The 20,232-nt window shown below is 42.4% G+C and overlaps 1 protein-coding gene and 1 long non-coding RNA gene across 5 annotated transcripts; one reads left to right on the top strand and one right to left on the bottom strand.

Moving 5' to 3' along the window:
- Positions 1-286: 286 nt before the first annotated feature.
- LOC129623336 (uncharacterized) lies at positions 287-4,425 on the bottom strand. Its single transcript, XR_008700493.1, has 3 exons — positions 4,312-4,425; positions 803-975; positions 287-557 (listed from the first exon to the last, which is right to left on the bottom strand). It is a non-coding gene; the product is annotated as an uncharacterized LOC129623336 (long non-coding RNA).
- Positions 3,406-18,993, top strand: MRPL33 (mitochondrial ribosomal protein L33). Of its 4 annotated transcripts, XM_055540637.1 has the most exons (5): positions 3,406-3,792; positions 11,482-11,500; positions 13,131-13,233; positions 17,877-17,971; positions 18,689-18,993. In XM_055540637.1, exons 1-5 carry the CDS (start codon positions 3,633-3,635, stop codon positions 18,771-18,773), a joined length of 462 nt encoding a protein of 153 aa, XP_055396612.1. In that variant the 5' UTR covers positions 3,406-3,632; the 3' UTR covers positions 18,774-18,993. The 4 variants fall into 4 exon arrangements, with proteins under 4 accessions (XP_055396612.1, XP_055396613.1, XP_055396614.1 ...); XM_055540638.1 differs by lacking the exon at positions 17,877-17,971 and having other exon boundaries at positions 3,495-3,792; XM_055540639.1 differs by lacking the exons at positions 3,406-3,792; positions 17,877-17,971 and adding an exon at positions 10,448-10,682 and having other exon boundaries at positions 13,131-13,237.
- The last annotated feature ends 1,239 nt before the right edge of the window (positions 18,994-20,232 follow it).

Raw genomic sequence — 20,232 nt, 5'->3', positions numbered from 1 at the left:
TAGGTAGGTAGTCTTTCTTCCCTTCTGACTTTTTATGGGAGGAGGGCTGCTTGGCAAGTCCTCCCCACCCCCTCCCTCCCTTTTCTTATGGCTGAATTAGATGGTTGCTAGGATAAAGGATGGTAGACATCAAAGAGGCTAAATTAATCTACAAGATAAAGGGGAAAGCCATTCTCTGGAGAGAGAATGGGCTAGAAATGGCTGTCGAATGGGACTTTGGGTGAGAAAAATGGCCACTTCTCAGGAAACTTCTCAAAGGTTTCCATGATTTTTAAGGCATTTGGAGTTCAATTTATGTTTCTTTGAATAGGATACCATGTGAAGATGGAACTACATAAGGGAGGAAAGGGGCTCAGGTTTATTCTTTTTGAGAAAGGAAAGTGATTTAGGTAGCAAAATCTAAGATGATGACTTGCAGTGGGGTTTTCTGAATTCGCCTGGTCCTGGAACAGGACTGTGAATTGTAGGAGTAATAGAGAGCAGCCGGGAGCCTTGGATCTGTGGGTGAAGCTGAGGTTTCTCCTAGGAGGATTTCACACGAAGGACAAACTCCAGTGCTGAAATAGGTGATAACAAGTGAATCTCTATTCTTGATTTAGTTTGAAAATGGACTAGATTGTTAACATACAGACGAATTTTTGTGTGGGCCCTTGTTCCTTAAGTGCCAAACTGATGTTCTAATGCCGTTTGACGTGTCTCCCCGCTGAGTGACTCAGCGCTGGCCTCATGGACCCTCCACAGGCTCTCCCTCCCTCAGGGGTGCAGGTGTGTCCCCACCTCGGTCAGAGGCCAGGAAACTAACCACAATCTCCTGGCTAGAGACTCAGGCTTCTGCCTTGGAGGCAAAACAGGGTGAAACACAGGCAGGCAGGATCCCAAACCACAGAAGCTCAAGTTAGGTCATCCTTGTGAACATGACAACTCGCTGTCGTTCTCGATCAACAAAGAAGAAACACAGACCCATTCAAAATGGCCCTAAAAGACAGAATTTGCATGACTATGGCAACTTGCCATTGAATGCTATTCCTAAACAACTGAAAAGTTAATAGCCATTCTTTTCACAAGGCAAGAAAGGTGCAATGGTACATTCACACCAGGACAGGGGAGTACAGGAGTTTAAATCACTTTTCTGGCAGCCAATGAGTCCAGTGTCGGAGTTCACGATCCCTCCTTATATGCACCTGGCAACTTGGGGGACTGGGTGCTGGGCAGGGACCATCCTCCCAGGAGATGCTGCCGAGACATTCAGAGGATTGTCCCTCTGTGGGACCCGCCTCTCTGGAACAGTTAGAAATTAGGCTGAGGATTGGGTTGAAGGGAAGGAAGTCATAATGGAAAATTATTATTCTTTTGAAAACAGTTATTCATGGGGACTTCCCTGGTGGTCCAATGGCCAAGACTCCATGCTCCCAATGCAGGGGGGCCTGGGCTCGATCCCTGGTCAGGGAACTAGATCCCACATGCTGCAACTAAGACCCAGGGAAGCCAAATAAATAAATAAACTTTTTTTAAAAGGAAGGAAAATATTTATTCATGGAAACTTTGCCATGACTGGTATGGCCATTACCGTGGTCATTTTACTTTACCTTAAACATGGACCCCAGTTCAAGACAGAGGTAGATGAGCCCTAGGGAATGCACAGTTACTATTTATTCAATTCATTTGCAGGAATCAAGCAAATGAAGTTGATGATAAAAATGACATTGCTTTAGAAGGCATTCTCTCATGTTCACGGTATATTTAAAATAATCATTAGGAAAAAGGTCACGGTGTTTTGAAGAATCTGTCAGAAATCTTCAGCCCAATTTGTTCCTAGGGCAGGATGAGAATGGATTTCCTTTGGCTGAAATCCTAGCTTCTATTGTTAGGATGATGCAGAAATTTTGGATAATAGTACACATAGGAAAAACAAAGAGAAATATTTTCTCTTCTAGACTGACACCCTTGAAGACTACTTCAAATATGAATTATTGGTCTGTTCCTCTAAGGCTAGTTAAGAACAAACACGTTTGTCTTTTGTAGGATCTACTATTTCCCCAACTCACAAAAGCTATACTGGTTGCCTTTGACTCTGGGGTAGATCTTACTGACATCCATTTTAAACAGAGGAAAGAGGAGGTATGCTAGAATTGTTGCTGAGTGTAATTAAATTCTACCCACTATAAACATGTTGGAGGCAGCTTCATGGATTCCCTCCTCCAGACCAGAAGAGTTATTTCTGGAGCTGGGGCTCCTTTGGCCACCCATACCCCACTGGTTGGCTCACCCCCCGGTTCTTGTAGCGGACCTACTTGAGAAGACCAGTGTATTTTTTGGCTGCAATTTCATATAGCCTTTTCGTCTTCACAGATGAGACAACTAAATGCATTCCGGCCTCACATGGCCATGAGTTCTTCTCTGTGCCAGCATTAGGACCAATCTTGTCTTGGACAGAGGGCTGGAAAGGCTTAGACCCTAGAAGTTGGCATCTAGTCATGGTGATTACTGGCCCCACTCTAGCCTCATACCTGGCCCCAGAAACTGGACTCTTAGCTCATCCACTCACTTTACAAATATTTATTGAGCTCCTATCATGTGCCAGGCCCACAAATATGGCAGTAACTAAAAGAGGTGAAAATCTGTGCCCTTCTCTAACTTAGACTCTGTTTTAAAGAACCGAGCCTTGTCTTCCCATTCTTCTTTCAACCTTGATTCCCTGATCAGTTAGTCACTTCTTCTAGAACAATCTTCCTCAAACTTCAAGGTGCTTATGAATCACTTTGAGTTGCAGATTCTGATTCAGTGGGTCTACGGTGGGGCCTGAGATTCTGAATTCCTCACAAGCTCCCAAACGATGCTGCTGCAGCTGCGGGGGTGTTGCCTGGATTACACTATGGGTGGCACTGATGCACAGCCAGTAGCACCATCGGTGAGTCTTTCAGAAACACAGAATCTCAAAAAAAAAAAATCTCAAGCCTTACTTTGGACCTCACGGCTGAGAATCTGCCTTTGGACAAGATCCCCAGGCGTTTCTCCCCAAGGTCTAGAACAGTGATTCCCAAAGCACATGAAACATCAGAAGCACCAGGTGAGAGTTACAAACCGCCTGCGGGCCCTCATCCCCCACTGAGTTGTATTATTTGGCGTTGAACACCCCACGTGATTCTGATGGATAGTAGGTTTGAAAACCTCAAAGAGCATTTTCGGAGGGCACTTTCCTAGGCTCATGGGACCTCACAGCGAAAAAAGCCTTTGAGATGACCTGAGGATAATCGTCTGAGATTGTGGTCTCCTCTTAAGTTACTGTCACACAAGTTCCAGGTAAGGAACTGAGGCCAAGTCCTCCGGCAGGGCCCCTGGCTGGCACACAGTGGGGTCAGGCCTTACACCAAGTTCTCCTTCCACCACAGCTGCCTCTCCTGCTGCTGTGATGCAGAATGGCTCCCACCCACCAGCATCCCCAGATTGCTTCTCCTTGACCACACCCCAAATCTTCCTTTCCTCCTGCCAAGAGTCTCAGCCCATTACCTCCACACCCTCACACCCGCTTTATTTCAGCACCCACAGTTGCCCCCCTCTCCCCACCTGTGTCACCAACCACGTATTTAACTGGTTGACTTTCCCCAAAGGCCGATTCTGCCCACCCTTTGATAATGTTTGGAGCTCTTCTTGGGGAGGTGCAGTGTGTGGGTGGGAAGGGTGTTGTCTGCTGGCCTTCCATCCATCTCTCAGGAAGGCAATTAAGCTTCCTGCTCTTTGTCTTCAGTTCCAGCGCCTTTTTTGCTAAGTATTCTGCAACCTTCTGGAATGCAGGTGAGCACCTCCTCTCTTTACTGACAGCCCCAAGACTTCCTCATTCTTTCAACCTGGCTACATTCTCCCCTCCCCTGCCTGCACAGGTAGGTGCTGCTCACCGTCAAAGTTAAATGGACACACATGGAATTTATGGTCTACGCTAGGGGCCTTCACTTGGAGTCCACAAATCCCTAGCCCAATACTTTAAAAATTTGAGTGTACGCTAAAATCTCCTAGGGAGTTTTAAAACCCAGACTGCACTGAAATCAATTAAATTAAAAACTCTGGGGGTGGGAGGCAAGCATCAGTTGCTGATAAATCTCCCCAGGCATTTCTACTGTGCAGCCAAGGTTGAGAACTTCTGGAAAGTCCAGGTAAAATTGTTTCTGGACAAGTATATGTCCTTTTGGTGGAAAAACTAAGCCACAACTTTTAGCAGATTCTTAAAGGCTCCAATGACACTCTTCTACTTCCCTTTCTTCCCCTTTCAAAAACGGTGAGTTGACTGGTCTAAGATAACAAGCAGGAAGAACTTACCAGTTATTAGAGAAACACCAAATACATGTGTTAACTAAATAAGCAGGTATTAACATGTAGGGCAGAGAAAGTGCCTATTGTTGCTTCACGAAGTGAAGGGGGCTTGGGGATATTGTGTTTGGTGAGATGGGTTGATCCCTGTCTCTCTCCCAGTTAACAGGAAAAAGATGTGATTTCAGATGCTACCACTACAGAGATCTGATCACATCACTTAACTCCCCTGCTGCCCACAGAACCACGGACACGCCCCCACTACATCATCTTGGCTCCTTCCTTCCTGGTTACCTAGCCCCAGGGATCCTTTCTAGTCACCACACTCATTTTTTCACACACTCTAGCCCCAGAAAGATGTGCACTGCTTATTTTTTTTTTTTTGGACAAGTCTGTGCCCTTGCTTCTATTCTTCTCCTGGTTCCTCCCACTCTCCTTGTCTCAAGTGGACCTGGGAGGGGAGGTAGGATTGAAGAGACGGAGAATGGCTGAAGGCAGGGTTCCCTAGTACAGAAGGTGCTCAGTTCATACTTGTCAAAGTTAGTGGGGCACTGCTTTGTGTTAAGAGCTCCTGCTGGCGGGGAGTGGAGGGCGGCACAAGTGTGGGATTGGGAAGATATACAGAGACTCGGAAGCTCTGGCTTTCAAGGGACTTAGATGCCAGTAGGGAGGCAGACCAGTGATCCAAGGAGGGAAGGAAACATAACAAGTGCTCTTAGGGGAACCTGTGGAAGGTAGGATGGGAAGTGGAGGGTAAGGAGAGACTTCCTCCAAAGAGTGACTGTTATTCATTCTTCCAGAAAGGTCAGGCTCCATGGAAGAGAGATGGGGCTGAATTAGGAGAGTGAGGCCAGACTACAGAAGGCACTGAATGCCAACTTTAGGATACTCTGCACACAGATTGAACCTGGTTGGTTCCCCTAGGTCTTGCCAGCCTTTAGTCTTGCTCCCTCAGGAAGTTTTTGCTGTAATACTAAGCTGTTGAGGTGGAGGACCCGATTTTGAAACTGTCCAATCTGCCAGGAGGTGCCTGAGTTGGTGAAGTGAAGTGAAAGTCATTCACTCTCTGCTACCCCAGGGACTGTAGCCTGCCAGGCTCCTCTGTCCTTGGGATTTTCCAGGCAAGAATACTGGAGTGGGTTGCCATTCCCTTCTCCAGGGGATCTTCCCATCCTAGGGATCAAACCCAGGTCTCCTGCATTGCAGATGGATTCTTTACCATCTGAGTCACTAGGGGAGTCCCTACAGATGCGAGAGCTGGACCATAAAGAAGGCTGAGTGCAGAAGAATTGATGCTTTAAAACTGTGGTGTTGGATAAGCCTCTTGAGAGCCCCTTGGACTGAAAGGAGATCAAACCAGTCAATCCTAAAGGAAATCAACCCAGAATATTCATTGAAAGGACTGACGCTGAAGCTGAAGCTCCAATACTTTGGCCACCTGATTCAAAGAGCTGACTCACTGGAAAAGACCCTAATGCTGGGAAGGATTGAGTTGGTGAAGGTAGAAGCTATTCTTACCTTGTCCTGTAGTCTCCCTCCCTCAAATGCCCATGTGCCCAGGCCCCTGGGACAGCCAGGGAGCCGGGATCACTGACCCTGTAGACAAGAACAGTGGCTGTACTTCCCAACTATAAGTCAGGCAGGATGTAGGTAGGACAGTGGGCTGAACAAATAGGCAGTTAGGGGCCTCTCAGCACAGCAGAGAGGGGAACAGCTGTGATCCTAGATCCTCACGGTCGAATCCCAGTGCTAAGCAATGTGGGGCCGACCAGCACAATGCAGACACTGGCTAAGGCCCTGCGAGAGCAGATATTCAATAGATGTTGTTTCCCTCCATTTATTTTTCTGGGCTGAGAATCTAAGTTAAATAGCTCTACCTTCTCCCAGGTGCCAAAAAAGGATGAGTGCCCCTCCCCTAAGGACTATACCCTTTCCATTTGGGCTGCCAGGATGCTCTAATTGTTCTGCACTTTAATAAGGCACAGAGGGCTCATTATGTAAATTCAGACAAATATACACACATACCCCAGATCATAAATTACATCTATATTAATAAACATTTTAATTAACACTTACCAACTGCCAACAAAGTGTTAGGTATAAATAACAGGTGGATGTAGAGTGACGTAATAAGACTAGAAAGCCACTGCTTCTCTCTACTCCATACAAGAATATCAACAAACAGTGTACATGCTCTTTTTAAAAGTAAGCTTATAAGTTTGCCTGAAGCCTGAAACAATCAACAGTATACAAATTCTTATCATTGTTTGCCATTTAAATGTAAGTATTTATTAATAATTTAACATTTGTATGGTGTATCTCATTCCAGAGTCATTCATTCATTCATTCAACAGATATTTAATAGAGGCAGCAAGCATTGTTCCAGGCACCAGGATACAGGAGTAAAGAAGACAAAATTCCTGATCTTAAGATGTTTACATTCTGGTGAACAAAGATAGACAATAAGGAAATTAACCAGTACACAAGTAATATTAAATGATAATAAGAACTGTCAGAAAATATAGTGGGGTGGAGTGAATAGGGAGTGTGTGCCTGTGCATGCATGTGCTTGCCTGCTGCTTTTTTACATAGAGTGGACACAGAGGCCTCACAGATAGGTGAAATTTGAGTGACAGGACTTGTTGATGGGTTAGATATAGGGTGTAATAAAAAGAGGTATCAAGTTGGCCGCCAGGGTTTTCATATTTGCAACTGGAAAAGTTAAATTGCCACATACTGTCACAGAGGAAGCCTGTGGGGTGCAGTGCAATTTTGGGAATTTGATTTTGGATGTGTGATGTCAACGAGGCAATTAAATGCACCAGTCTGAAATTTGGAGAAAAGATTGGGACAGGAGACATAAATCTGAAAATGTTCAGCGTGTAGATTAAAAAATATATATTTATTTATTTGACTGTGTTGGGTCTTATGCAGGATCTTTGTTGAATCATGTGGCATCTTTCTTTACGGCCCACAGACTCTCTAGCTGTGGTGTGTGGGCTCAGTAGTTGCAGTACACAGGCTTAGTTACTCCACAGCATGTGGAATCTTAGTTCCCTGACCAAGGGTCAAACCCATGTCCCCTGAATGGCAAGGTGGATTCTTAACCACTGGATCGCCAGGTCCCAGCTTGTAGATTTTTAAAAACAAAGCCAGATGTGACCATCAAGGGAATGAGTGTGGACAGAGAAGAGATCCAAGAACTGGATCTGCCCTCATAACCTCATCACCTCCCAAAAGCCCCACTTGCAAGCACCATTATGTTGGGGATTAGGTTTCAACATATGAATTTGGTGCAGGCGAGGGGATATACAAACATTCGGTCTTTGGCAGATACTCTATAACTGTGGTCCTGAATTGATTCTGAAGTGCTGTTTCCTATCTCTGAGGAGGTATAGGTTTTGAGTGGTCTTCTGCTCCAGGCTGTTCCTGCTGCTGCCAATGCGCCCATAAAGCTCTCTCCTCCCTGGACAAGGCCTCTGCATGGTCAGACAGTTTGGGAAGGAAGACAATGGAAGTATGACAAAAGGCTGCCGGGCCTGTGGGTGGGATTTGAAACCTCAAACTGGAATCCAGAGCAATTGGGACTGGAAGAGAATGTGGCCATTTCCACAATCCAGAGTTTCCATGACTTGTGGAGTCCAAGATTCTGAAGTCATCCCTCAAGAGATGATGCTTCATTTTACACTGTGAGCTCTGAGACAGATTTCATTTAAATGAAAATTCTATGGCTTAAAATAAAACTTGAAATCCCCTAAAATCTAGTCAAGTGCTGTGCATCAGATGGTGGCTTCTATGTATCACTTCCTTCCAAAAGAACCAGAGTACCTTGAAGAAACGGCTGATTCCATGTTTGGGCCAGGGAAAGTACAAGGTTAACCTGAGATAGCTGGCGGCAGAAAGCAAGGAAGGAAATGCATTGAAAAAACACTGGACCAGCTTGAAGGGACTCCTAATGACCTCCTTTGGGAAACTTTGAACATCAAAAATAATGATGACCATGTTTGATTATAAAACAAGGGAAAAAATCCATTATAGTGATACTAAAAATTTAAAGAAAATTACACAAAGGGGAAAATGTCTTTGTCACCATTGGAAGTGACTCTTATGCTAATGTCTTACTTGAATATTAGTAATTAAAGAGAAAACAATTAGCATTTATCTTGCCTTTTTAGGAAAAATTATAATTCTGCCTCAATTGATTATAGAAAGCTTTTCTTTACAGAAGAAAACTAACAAACGAATAAGGAATGTAATGTTAGAAAAATTACCACTGTGTACCCCAAAACATAATTCCTGAGTAAAAAAAAAGATCAACAATGAATGCTAAAACCATTGAGGAAAGGTTGATGGGGAGCAAGATATTTTCATATGCTGAAGTATCACCATACAGAAAACTGCAAAGAGAAAATCTACTTTTACAATGAAAAGGAGGGAAAGGTTGTGATGTCTCTAATTTGCTTTTACACAGCTAGCCAAAAACCCAATCAAATAATATATATATATATAAAACATATATGTTATATATGCATATTAAAAATTCAATATACATAGCAGAATCTTAACATTTACTGAATTGCGTATACGGTTTGTTCATTATAATATCTTTTCTACTTTTTGATATATTCAAAATGCTTCTTCATAGAAAATTAGGGAAGGGGAAGAAATACTGTATAGACTCTGGGCCTCACCTCTGCTTTTAAAAGACCCCGGATGACTGATACACTCTCAGGAATGAGAATCACTGATTCAGTGCCCACATTCAGCCTGAAACTGAGGTCTGGAGAATTGAAATGACTTTCCAAGGGACAGAATAAATACTAGAATTCATATTCCTTGGCTTCCAATCTTGTGTTTTTTTCTTATAAATCTTCAAAAGGAATTTCTTAAATAAGAAGCCTTATCCTCTTGAACACCTGAAGCTCTTGTTTGTCAGCAGCTGAACTACACATGGTAAGGAAGGATTTGGCCACCTAGAGGGGGTTCATTTGTTGGAATCTGCTGCTAAGTTGCTTCAGTCATGTCCGATTCTGTGCGACCTCATAGACGGCAGCCCACCAGGCTCCCCTGTCCCTGGGATTCTCCAGGCAAGAACACTGGAGTGGGTTGCCATTTCCTTCTCCAATGCAAGAAAGTGAAAAGTGAAAGTGAAGTCGCTCAGTCGTGTCTGACTCTTCTCGATCCCATGGACTACAGCCTGCCAGGCTCCTCTGTCCATGGGATTTTCCAGGCAAGAGTACCAGAGTGGGGTGCCATCGCCTTCTCCGTGTTGGAATCCAGGTATGGGGAAAAAACCATTAGAGGTACCCAGGGCAAGGAAAGTCCTAATTTTTAAAAATTGAGTTGTATAACATTTTCTCTTTTCAATAATTTTATTACCTTCAGTGAGGATAATCCATGAGAATAAGTCTTTCACTTGTTTGTAATATTTAATATATATCTAAAACCACAGATTAGAAAAAAAAATCCTAAAGTCCTGATTATTAGTTGGGAAATGAGGTTTTGGCTGAAGTACCTGGTGTTGCAGGACTTGCAGGTTTCTTGCAGAGAGATGAAGATTGGAAGATGGCAAAGTGGTTAGGTCCCAATGCTAGTGGGAAAGGCATGAGTCTTTGCAGTCAGACAAACTCTGGGTTCAAATTCTGACTTTGCCATTCACTAGTTTTGTGACATTAAGCAAATTATGTGACTGCTCTCAATCTCAGTTATTTGCCCCCTATTGCCAGGTAGGTGCTTAGATACAGCAGTTAAGATGCCCAGGGCCCAGCCCTCCTAGAAATCCAACACATAATCAAGGAATAGGGATATTCAGGTGGAGTTCTTAATTCTGGAGAGACTGACAGTAGATCTTAACCAGATGGAGATGGAGTTGGGCCGGAGGAGGAAAACGAAGGCAACAATTTAAGGAAATAGTGCAGAAGCCTGATAGCCTGGAATGGGTGAGGAACATGCAGAGTTCCTGTGTCTTTAATGTAGTCGACTGCGATTATTTACTGAAATATGTATGGAAAACATTTAACTTTGACCCAGAAGTAGGAGTTAGGGTCTGGGGCACGAACCCCTAGCGATAACAAAGGTCCTCTCCAAAAATGAACAGGACTCCACACTCCAGCACCACATAAGAGGCACCTGGACTGTAGAGGACACAGAAAAGAGGCGGGCTCACCCCTGAGGTTTACGTAGGGGGCGTGGCTGTGGAGAACTTCCGGACTCCTTTTCCGGAATAGGTCTGTGCCCCGGAAGTAGTTGTTTGTTGCTGGCCCTTTGGGCCCGTTACCGAGTCTTCAGGGGTACTGTCGCCATGTTCCTGTCGGCGGTTACGTGTAAGTGGGGCTGGAGGCGGCGGCAGGGCCTGCAGCGCGGGCGGGAGGTGGTGACAGGTGGGCCCTGGGACATTGCAGGGTGGAGTGCGCACGCCGGTGGGGAAGCTGCCGCTGCGACGTCCCAGGCCTTCAGGACTACAGCACCCGGCATGCCCCGCGGCACGCTCCCTGTGGGGCGAGTGGGTCTTGGGGGTCTTCGGCGCAGATTTTGGGTCCGTTGCGGCTCATTCGGATGGTAGAGTCTGGCCGGCAGAAGTGGGGCTCTCCCTCGCCCTCTGTAGCGGTGTGTAAGCAGAATCGCTGGACGTTCTAACTGAGAAAACTTCAGAATTTTTAGTTCACTCATTTCGAGTTCTCAAGATGAGAAACAGTGATTGACCCTAGGTGGTACAGCGGGCTGGGAAAGAAGCCCACTGGTTCTTTAGTGCACCAGGCTGACTTCCCGGATGGATTTAATTTCCTTTCTCCACCTGATGTGATGGTTGTTGAATTTGCATAGGTTAATTTACCAGACAAGAGGCTTGTTCTAGTGCAAATATTTGCACCTTAGAAGAGGAGCAAATGGAGCAGATCTTTGGGAAGATTTAAAAGGTAGTCAGTTCAGCTGAAAAGAGATTGTGTAGAGCATTCCATCCAGAATTGTGGTGGTCCGATTGGATTTTTAAAAAGCATCTATAAAATCCTAACGGGATCCCCCAAAGCTCAGGAGTAGTTACTTGAGTGACAATTTATGACATATTTCATGACTTAAATATTTTTATTACAATCTTAAAATTTGAGCTGTATTTGAATTTTGCATAAGCAAGATAATGGTTTTTTTTCCTTTTCTATCCGACTTTTCCTGCCTATGAAAAAGTTGCCAAGAGCAAGTCAAAGTAAGTAGAAGTTTTTTTTTTTTTAAAGCTTGTTTATGTTAGATTCATTATTTCAGCTACTCTCAATGAATCCTTATGTTAAATTAAGCATTTGGCTTCAATTTTCTAAAGCCTGATTTGAGAATTACACTCGGTGAATTGTTTTGGCCCTATGAACTGTTTACTAAAATATTTTCCCTCCCTCCCAACTGATCTATTTAAGTGAGCTTTCAGTTAATTTACTTAAAAGTTGCTTTTGCTGTCTTGTTCCTAAAGAAATCATCAGGGTCCCCATGCTCTTTGGACTACTACTGCAGTTCTGTTTCCTCAAATTGAGGACCAGGGGCCACTTGTGTGGAGCTCACTACAGGAATATAACAAAAAAAGCTGTGATTTGACTATCCACAGAGCCAGTGTTGAGTTTTGTAATCTTTTGCATTCATGGTACAAGCATTTCAAAAATGGCAAAGGCTAAAGATTCCATGCTGTACCAGAGAGACTATTAATACCAAACTGGTATTTCAAAAATAAAATTTGTAGACAATAACTGAAGTAAGATGATCTGTGTTAAAAATAGAAAAATTCTAAAGCAGGCAGCATTTGTTTATAACCCAAGACACATAATAAATCCTTAAAGCTAGATTAAAGTTAATGAAAAACATATATGCTAGTATTCTTCCCTCAATATCTTTTATTGCTTTATATAGCTTTTCGCACAATCCAGTTAACTTATTTTCCTTCTTCACATTCTGTGGGAGTCTCCTGTGTCTTCAGTTTCTTTAGAGGTGCGCCCTGCCTCTCATGTTCTTTGTGTCCTTCTGGTGCCATGTGTCATATGTCTTGCCTTACAGACCTTGTGTACACAACTCACCTTCCATACTGTTGGTGTTACTTCTCCAGGATGCAGATGTAGACTTAGAGGGCCTTGCATATTGTGCTTGCCATAGAGCAAGTACTTAATATTGTATCACTCTAATGCATGAAGCACTATGCTGAACATTGAAAGGGATGCAAAGGTGTATAATATATTTTAGGTGCTTCAAATTCTTTTTGGAATTAGATGAGAAATCAAATAGCATGATCTACATAGGAAGATAAGACACCTGAAAAAGTAACAAACAGTATGAGGTATTAAAAGGTCCAGTGGGACAAAACATGAACTTTCTGCTTTGGATGATTGTAACTTAAACTATGAAAGGGAGCAACAAGGTTTTACACATTGTCAGTGTGAAAATTCCAGTCCCTTTATTCTGTTACTTCCTGATTTCACTCTTACTGCTCATACAAGAAAGATAAAGCTCTTCCAAGACAACTGTCCTCCTGACTGGCCTGCCAGGGTTACCAGTACTTGTGTATTTTCCTTGTCCTCATTTCTCCTCCTGAAATGTGGGGGTCTGAGTCTATTCCCACAATGCAGTTTGATTAGTCTTCTTGCTTTGGTTAGGTCATTTCCAAGGCATTCTGTGTAATGGAACAAATATTGGGAATCAGAACCATTCTAAGATATAGACTGTCTTAGAACTGAACTTAAGGTTTAATTGATGTCCCCACAAGTAATACTACTTGTATGGTGTTCTTAGAATGTGGCATCCCCCTATGACTGATTTTAGTCTATTTCCTTAGCTTGTAACAGCTTGCTTTTAAATCTTAGGACAATTCTGGTGAAAATGGTGAGCCAAGCTGGAACAGGTTTTTCCTTCAACACTAAGAGAAGCCGACTATGGGAGAAACTGACTCTACTGCATTATGATCCAGTAGGTAAGATTCCAGAAAAGTTGCTCCATAATAAATTCAAATGCTTCAAGGCCTGTTGCCCTTTTCAGATGATGTTGAACAAAGGCAGTTTTGTGGCCCCTTTGTCACTATAGCATTCATTCCTAGTGAATATTGAAAGTTTACTTTGGTGCTAGTTACTGTCCCAGGTGCTGGGATATTCATGGACATAAGATAGACTCACTGCCTTCAGTCTTGATGATCAAAGCCTGGTTTTGGAAGGGAGAGGAAGGAAGACGACAACTAATGCTCAGTGCTATGCGAGAAACAAGCAGGATGCTGAGATACAGGATAGAGTTGCAAGGAGGTAGATCCCATCTTCATTCTTTAGGTAGGATAGTTCAGGGAATGTCTCTCCGGTAAGAGATAGTTAACTGAAGATTTGAAGGTAAAAAACCAGATATGTAAATAGAATAGGTGATACTGTTCAGGAAACAGAAAGAGAAGTATGTCTAGGTTGAGTTGAATTCTAAGACACTTGGTTGGTGTTTAGAGTTGGAATTTGTGCTAGAATCTTATTTCTTCAAATTAATCCATTACATAATGAAATATAGGCAGTTAACGTCATAATCCCTGAGGGAGGAAATGGCAGCCCACTCCAGTATTGTTGCCTGGGGAATCCCATGGACAGAGGAGCCTGGCAGGCTTCAGTCCATGGGGTCGCAGAGTCGGACATGACTGAAGTGTCTTATCATGCACGCAGCATCATGATCAGTTATTTCGTTAACTAAGAACAAGGCCTGATAGACTCACTTCTGGCCAAGATGGAGCAATGGGACTGAATTTACCTTCCCTCCTGAAACAACAACAACAGAAGGACAATATAGGCAACAGAAGGCAGTGACCCTTGAGAGAAAGGAAACAAGTGCTTGTGAATAACCGGACAAAATGGAAAATTCTGTCTTCTTTGTTTACCTGCCTTCAGTCTTCAGATACATGAATGCGTCATGACACAAGCACCTGTACTCTCCAGGCAGTCTGAACCCCATTTTACAGATGACAAGCTTGATGCCAAGGATTTTAGTTAAGGACACATAACTAAAATATGTGACAGAATAAAGGTTTGAATTTAGGACTGTCTGACTCCAAAACCTAGGCCCTGAGTCACTTTACGTATGAACCTCTTATTGAGAGAGGAGGCTAAAACTCGCTCACTAGTGTGTGACCTCTGGTTGGGCACCAGTATGAATCTGCCTGACAGCCATCTTAATAGCTGCTTTCAGAGTTTGTAAAGAAGATCTTACAAGCTGTTCATTATGCTGAATTCATCAAAATCAAAAATAATATCACCTTCAAAAAAATTGGGGCTGTACCAGTGGAAAAAAGGGCTCTGAGAGGGATTTCCCTGGTGGTCCAGAGGTTAAGACTGTGCTTCCACTGCAGGAGTGAAAGTGAAAGTGAAAGTGAGAGTTGCTAAGTCGTGTCTGACTCTGCAACCCCATGGACTGTACAGTGCATGGAATTCTCCAGGCCAGAATACTGGAGTGGGTAGCCTTTCCCTTCTTCAGGGGATCTTTTCAACCAGGGATCGAACCCAGGTCTCCCGCATTGCAGGCGGATTCTTTACCAACTGAGCCACAAGGGAAACCCAAGAATACTGGAGTGGGTAGCATGGGTTTAATTCCTAGTTGGGGAACTAAGATCCTGCATGACATGTGGCCAAAAAAAAATTGTTATGAATTCCATTCTTTAACAGAAACAAAATTTCCTGCTGTTTTTATGATGTGAAACTTTCTGGTCATTCTTTAATAAAATGGGAATTCTAGGTTTATCCCTGATGATTAGCAGTCTGAATTTCAGGATATATATCTCAAATGATGGAAAATTATTAGAATGATAAGGTACAGGTCTTAGTCTGGGTTGATATAATGAAATAGATGACTTATAAACAGCACAGTTTTATTTCTCACAGTTCTGGGACCTGGAAAGCCCAATATCAAGGTGCCAGCATGGTGACTTTCTGGTGAGGGCCCTCGTCCTGGTTTATAGGAGGGGGTTCTTGCTGTGTTCTCACATGGTGGAAGGGCAGGCAACTTCTGTGGGGTATCTTTTATGAGGATTCATCCCATTCACGAAGGCTCCACCCTTGTGACCAAAGCACCTCCTCAAGGCCCCACCTCCTAGTACCATCACCTTTGTGGGTTAGGATTTCAACATAAATTTGGGGGAACACAAACTTTCAGACCATAGCAATATGATATTAGATTGATGTGGTGGTTTTCTCCCTCTGATTTCTTTGTATCAGCTGGTGAAAACCCAAAGTGATGAACTTTACAATAAAGTGGTTTTCTAGCATTTTAGCTCCTTTAGAGGTTTTTTAGGAACTTGTACAATGTTAATAAATGTTGATTGAATAACCTGTGAGATTTTAAGCGTGAAAATGTACTGGAATTTTCAGTCATAGTATGGAGATACTAGGAACTTTCTGTCAGATTGATTTTACATTTTGAGGTCGGGAAAGGATACAACCATAAACAGTTCCAACCATGAGCTGAAAGTGGAAGAAAATATTCATATCTATATTTCAGACAGACGATTAGAGCTTTTCTGAGAAGGAATCATTGGAACCTTGACAACACAACTTTGTCTCTTCTGAAGAAAATGTTCTGGGATAGCTGACTGCTTGGCATTCTGCCCACCTACCGAATGCCCTGTGGGCTTGCATGATGTTTGCCTTGCGGCCTGCCCCATTGCCCAGGGTACCAAATAGCTTGGCAGTTGTCCTAGCATGTTTTACTGCAGTGAGAAAATGGTGTAAGGGTTAAGGGTAGTGTTTTGCTTGTCTGCTTTACAAAGAAAATCAGGCAAGGAAACATGGAAAAATTCCCAATTATTTGAGGACTTCATGGTATATACTCTATGGCTAGAACCAGCCTATGTCTTTTCAAACTCCTTTTCCTCATGTGAATCTAGATGCAAATTTCCCAGGAGGAAGGATTAAAGGCTGAGGCATAAGTGTATTAAACTCTGTTAAATATATGAATTATATTATAAAGAAAATGAAAACTTGTCAGTTTTAATTCCTTGGATGACTAAACAAGACAATATTGACTTTAATTGAAGCAGAATAGATTTAGGTTAGATGTAGGGCAAGAACTTGACAGATTCATTCTTCTATGAATTAAGCAGCAAATATTTTGACAGAAAATTAATTTATTGTTTATGACTGAGGATAGCAGCGTGTCATCTGGACTCAGCTAACACATAGTGAGTGTTTGCTCTCTGGCAGCCCTGTGAGGGAGATGGAGTTAGCCCTCTCATGGGGAAGAAAACTGAAGGAAGAGTATTTTGAGAAATTTGCCCAAGAACTTAGAGTAGATAAATGGTGGCGGCAAGGCTTGAACCCAGTCTTTCTGATCCAGGCCCCCTATTTTTTCTATTACATGGAGCCAGTCTAGTTTATTTTTTTCCTTTTTTAATCAGGACCTTCCCCTGTGATCAGCACTGTTGTTCTTATCTCCTGCCACCATTTGTCTAAACTAGATGCTCTTCCCTGTTAGTTCATCCAAATGCTGCTGCTGCTTGAGAGCCTAAACTTGACCCTCCTTGTGAGATGTTTGCCTCACCATTCCAGTCCCTTTTAGTCTTTAGGTTCCTGTGGGGCTTACTGGATGTTCATACAGGTACCTCATGGTATATTGGTACTAAGTCAGGGACTCTTCTTACACTTTCATAAATCCCACATTGCCTAGCACAGTTCTGTGGACTTAAATATTTATTCTTTGAATTAAGGGAATGAACGCAGCAAGTATATCAAATTTTCACGAGTAGTCTTCATCAGTTATTCCTATCCAGGGTCACTTAAATAACCTCCTGACCAGTTATCCATGAGACAAGTTCTTTTTTTAATCCATTTTTTTAGTTCCATGTAGAAAAACATGGCAGAGAAGGCAATGGCACCCCACTCCAGTACTCTTGCCTGGAAAATCCCATGGACGGAGGAGCCTGGTAGGCTGCAGTCCATGGGGTCGTGAAGAGTCGGACACGACTGCACAACTTCCCTTTCACTTTTCACTTTCATGCATTGGAGAAGGAAATGGCAACCCACTCCAGTGTTCTTGCCTGGAGAATCCCAGGGATGGGGGAGCCTGGTGGGCTGCCGTCTGTGGGGTCGCACAAAGTCTGATACGACTGAAGCGACTTAGCAGCAGCAGCAGCAGAAAAACATGGAAATATTTTTTGCAGTGAATAACATTGATGGGAAGTTGTTTGGGTTCTTTACTACTGTCTTCAATGCTTTGTAGTCTTCCTTGGAATTTGAAGGAGCACTGGTCCTACTTATGTTTAATACTAGATCTTTTGAAATATATTTAAAATATTCCTATGTACAAAGTAATAAAATACATTATTAATTTTGTAGATAAGTTTCTGTTGACTGGTTAATGGTTATTAATTTTAGCTGCCATCAGAATCATCCTAAGAGTTTAAAAAAATACAGACTTCCAGTCCCACTCTAGTTCTACAGAAACAGAATTAGGGTAGAGATGGAGGTAAAAGTAGGAATGTATTTAAATAAGCTCCCTAGCTAACTGTTGATAATAGTTTGGGGATCTCACATGCAGGGTATCCATATTAATTAAAGAAGAATAACAAAAAACAAAGCTAAAATTTCTTTGTGTGGTAGGGACAAGTGAGTTGCTGTCATGTCATACATAGTCTTTGGAGTTCCTGGATCTTCCTTGGTGCACTGTTCTTGTTTTTTTGCAAAGAAAAATTCAGGTAGGGTGGTTTTGTGTGTGTGTGTGTGTGAGAAAGAGAGAGAGAGATGTGTGATGTTAGTGGAATGCTATATAGGGCATTACAGGAACTATCAAAACCTTATTGCCTAGCATCTAGTCTCTAATCTTTCATGCAGGCAGTGAGCACTTTTGTTTGGTGTGTTTCAGAGAACTATACTCTGTTATGATATTCATAATAATAAGATTTGGGTTATAATAGTAAATCTGTACTTGGATATATGAAACCATTTCTGGAAAGTACAAGGTTTAATGTGTATTTACTCTTCAGCCAGGCTTCCTTTTCTTCTGTGGTCTGCTCAGTTTTTACCACTCTTTTTCTGGAGTCCAGCTTTTTCCTACAATCTCTCCTTGCTTTACCTCATACAAGAGTGCGCATTAGCTGAGTGAAAAAATTTTTTTGCCTGTAATTTTCTTTTTTTAATTTGAATATTTCACATTGGTTATATGTGACTTTGTGGGGTATCAGGGATGCCACTGGTTGGCTGGTGGGCCTTCCCTGTTTTCCTTACCATTTTCTCCAGTCCTCTCTGGTCTCTGGGATCAGTGAACTGAGTTTGCAAGTCAGCTCCATTCTCATGACAAAGGAAAGTAAAGAAGAGAAAGGAGAGGGCTCATGGTCTGATGTGTATTTTTATTAAAAAATGCTGACGATAAACTTTTTAGTTTTCTGCTACAATCCTTTTTTCTCCTCCTACAGTGAAAAAAAAAGTCCTCTTTGTGGAACAGAAAAAAATACGCTCCCTCTAAACAATGGATTGAAAATGAATTTGATTTATAAATGAGAAGATCGAGGGTGGGATACTGATTCAGAAATTCTGCAGCGTGTAATAAAAGAAGAGGAAATGGCATGGAATCACTGCCTCCTGTGATTTGAAGGCCATTGTGAAGGAAAACAATGCAGTGAAAACAAGTTCTTCATATTAGGACATATACCATTGCATCACATTTATTTATCTTTCTGGATATTTTTATAGCCCTTAATAAAATATATTAAAATAGCCTGTGCTATTGTCTTTTAGTGATGTTTTCCCCCACTATTTGAAATTTAAAAACTACAGTACTAAAAAATAACCATTGTTTCATATAAGAAAAGAAAATTTTCCATAGTGAGATTTGTGCAAGAGTTTCCAGTCTGCCCTCACTTGTACTTCATAGAAAAGGCAGGGTCATGGTCCAGAGAGATCTTGAAAGAACTCCTGTGCGATAACACAAATGGCAGAGGTGAGCAGGAGTGAAAGGAGGAAGCCAGCCTGTTAACACAGAAGAAACCAAGAGAACTTCTGTTTTTGATCTGTGCTTATATAATTAGAAAAATGCCATTGGTCCACACTCTCAAACTCAGGTCACCAAAGCAGTATCTAGGATTTTCTAGGAACAGTTTGGACTACTAGAATTTTTTTTTTTTTAATAAGAGGTGCTATAGTGTATTTCCATAAAGCTAATGGCTCAGCTCTTGGGGCAGTGGTACTACACAGCCAACCAGCTTGGAAATTCCACTGATTATCCCTAATGTACAGGTAAGAACTCCTGCCCTCCCCAGATCTGTAACGCTTTCCCACCCAAGCTGTTGTTTACCACAAGTTTTCAAAATTGCCCATTTCTCTCCCTGTCAAATTTCTCGTTGAAGGTAAGGATCAGCTCATATTTTGAGCTCTGCTGGTATGTATCCTAAAGCATTTAAAGCATTTATAGGGGAGAAGGATGGAGTGTCCACCATGACCACAAGCATTAAGAAACCAGTGCTGTTCCTGAGTAACAGGTGTTCCCTCCCTGCGGCCCAGTCTTGTCTCCTGAGGAAATGTGAGAGCGCCTCTCTGGAAATGGAATTAGACAGTTGTTGAGTCTTAGAGGCCTGTGGCATTACAGTCAGCTCTTTTTCTGGCATCTTTTGTTAAAGCTCTAATTGAAAGCAATAATAGGTGAGATCTTGGCTATTTTTAGATTGAAACTCTACATTGTGGTATTGGGTTACAAGAAAAGTACTTCACTTGATTCTACCTAAACCCAGTGTAAAGGGTCTGTGACATGCATGAATCACTTAAAAAAAAAAAAAAAACAACTTAAAATCTGGCTTAGCAAATGACTTGTCTATTTAGAACATAGGCTAAAAGTGGTCCACAGGTGGTGTTTACAATTTTAAAAAACTCAGTTGCTGATACTTAAATGTTGAAAGATTTCAATAAACATCTAAACTTCTGGCTTCTCTTGCAGAACCAGAAGCTCTGACAACACTCAAGGCAA

The sequence above is a fragment of the Bubalus kerabau genome, chromosome 11 (genome assembly GCF_029407905.1).
Source record: "Bubalus kerabau isolate K-KA32 ecotype Philippines breed swamp buffalo chromosome 11, PCC_UOA_SB_1v2, whole genome shotgun sequence".
NCBI lineage: Eukaryota > Metazoa > Chordata > Mammalia > Artiodactyla > Bovidae > Bubalus > Bubalus kerabau.
This window is presented reverse-complemented; position numbering and strand designations above follow the sequence as displayed.

What these genes read in the sequence shown, in the direction of transcription:
- MRPL33 (XM_055540637.1), top strand. Translation starts at nt 3,633, where the DNA reads ATGTTTGGAGCTCTTCTTGGGGAGGTGCAGTGTGTGGGTGGGAAGGGT. An exon ending in CTCTACTGCATTATGATCCA is followed by an intron (nt 13,234 to 17,876) that starts GTAGGTAAGATT and finishes TTTGTGTGGTAG; the next exon opens with GGACAAGTGAGTTGCTGTCA. An exon ending in TTTTGCAAAGAAAAATTCAG is followed by an intron (nt 17,972 to 18,688) that starts GTAGGGTGGTTT and finishes CTCCTCCTACAG; the next exon opens with TGAAAAAAAAAGTCCTCTTT.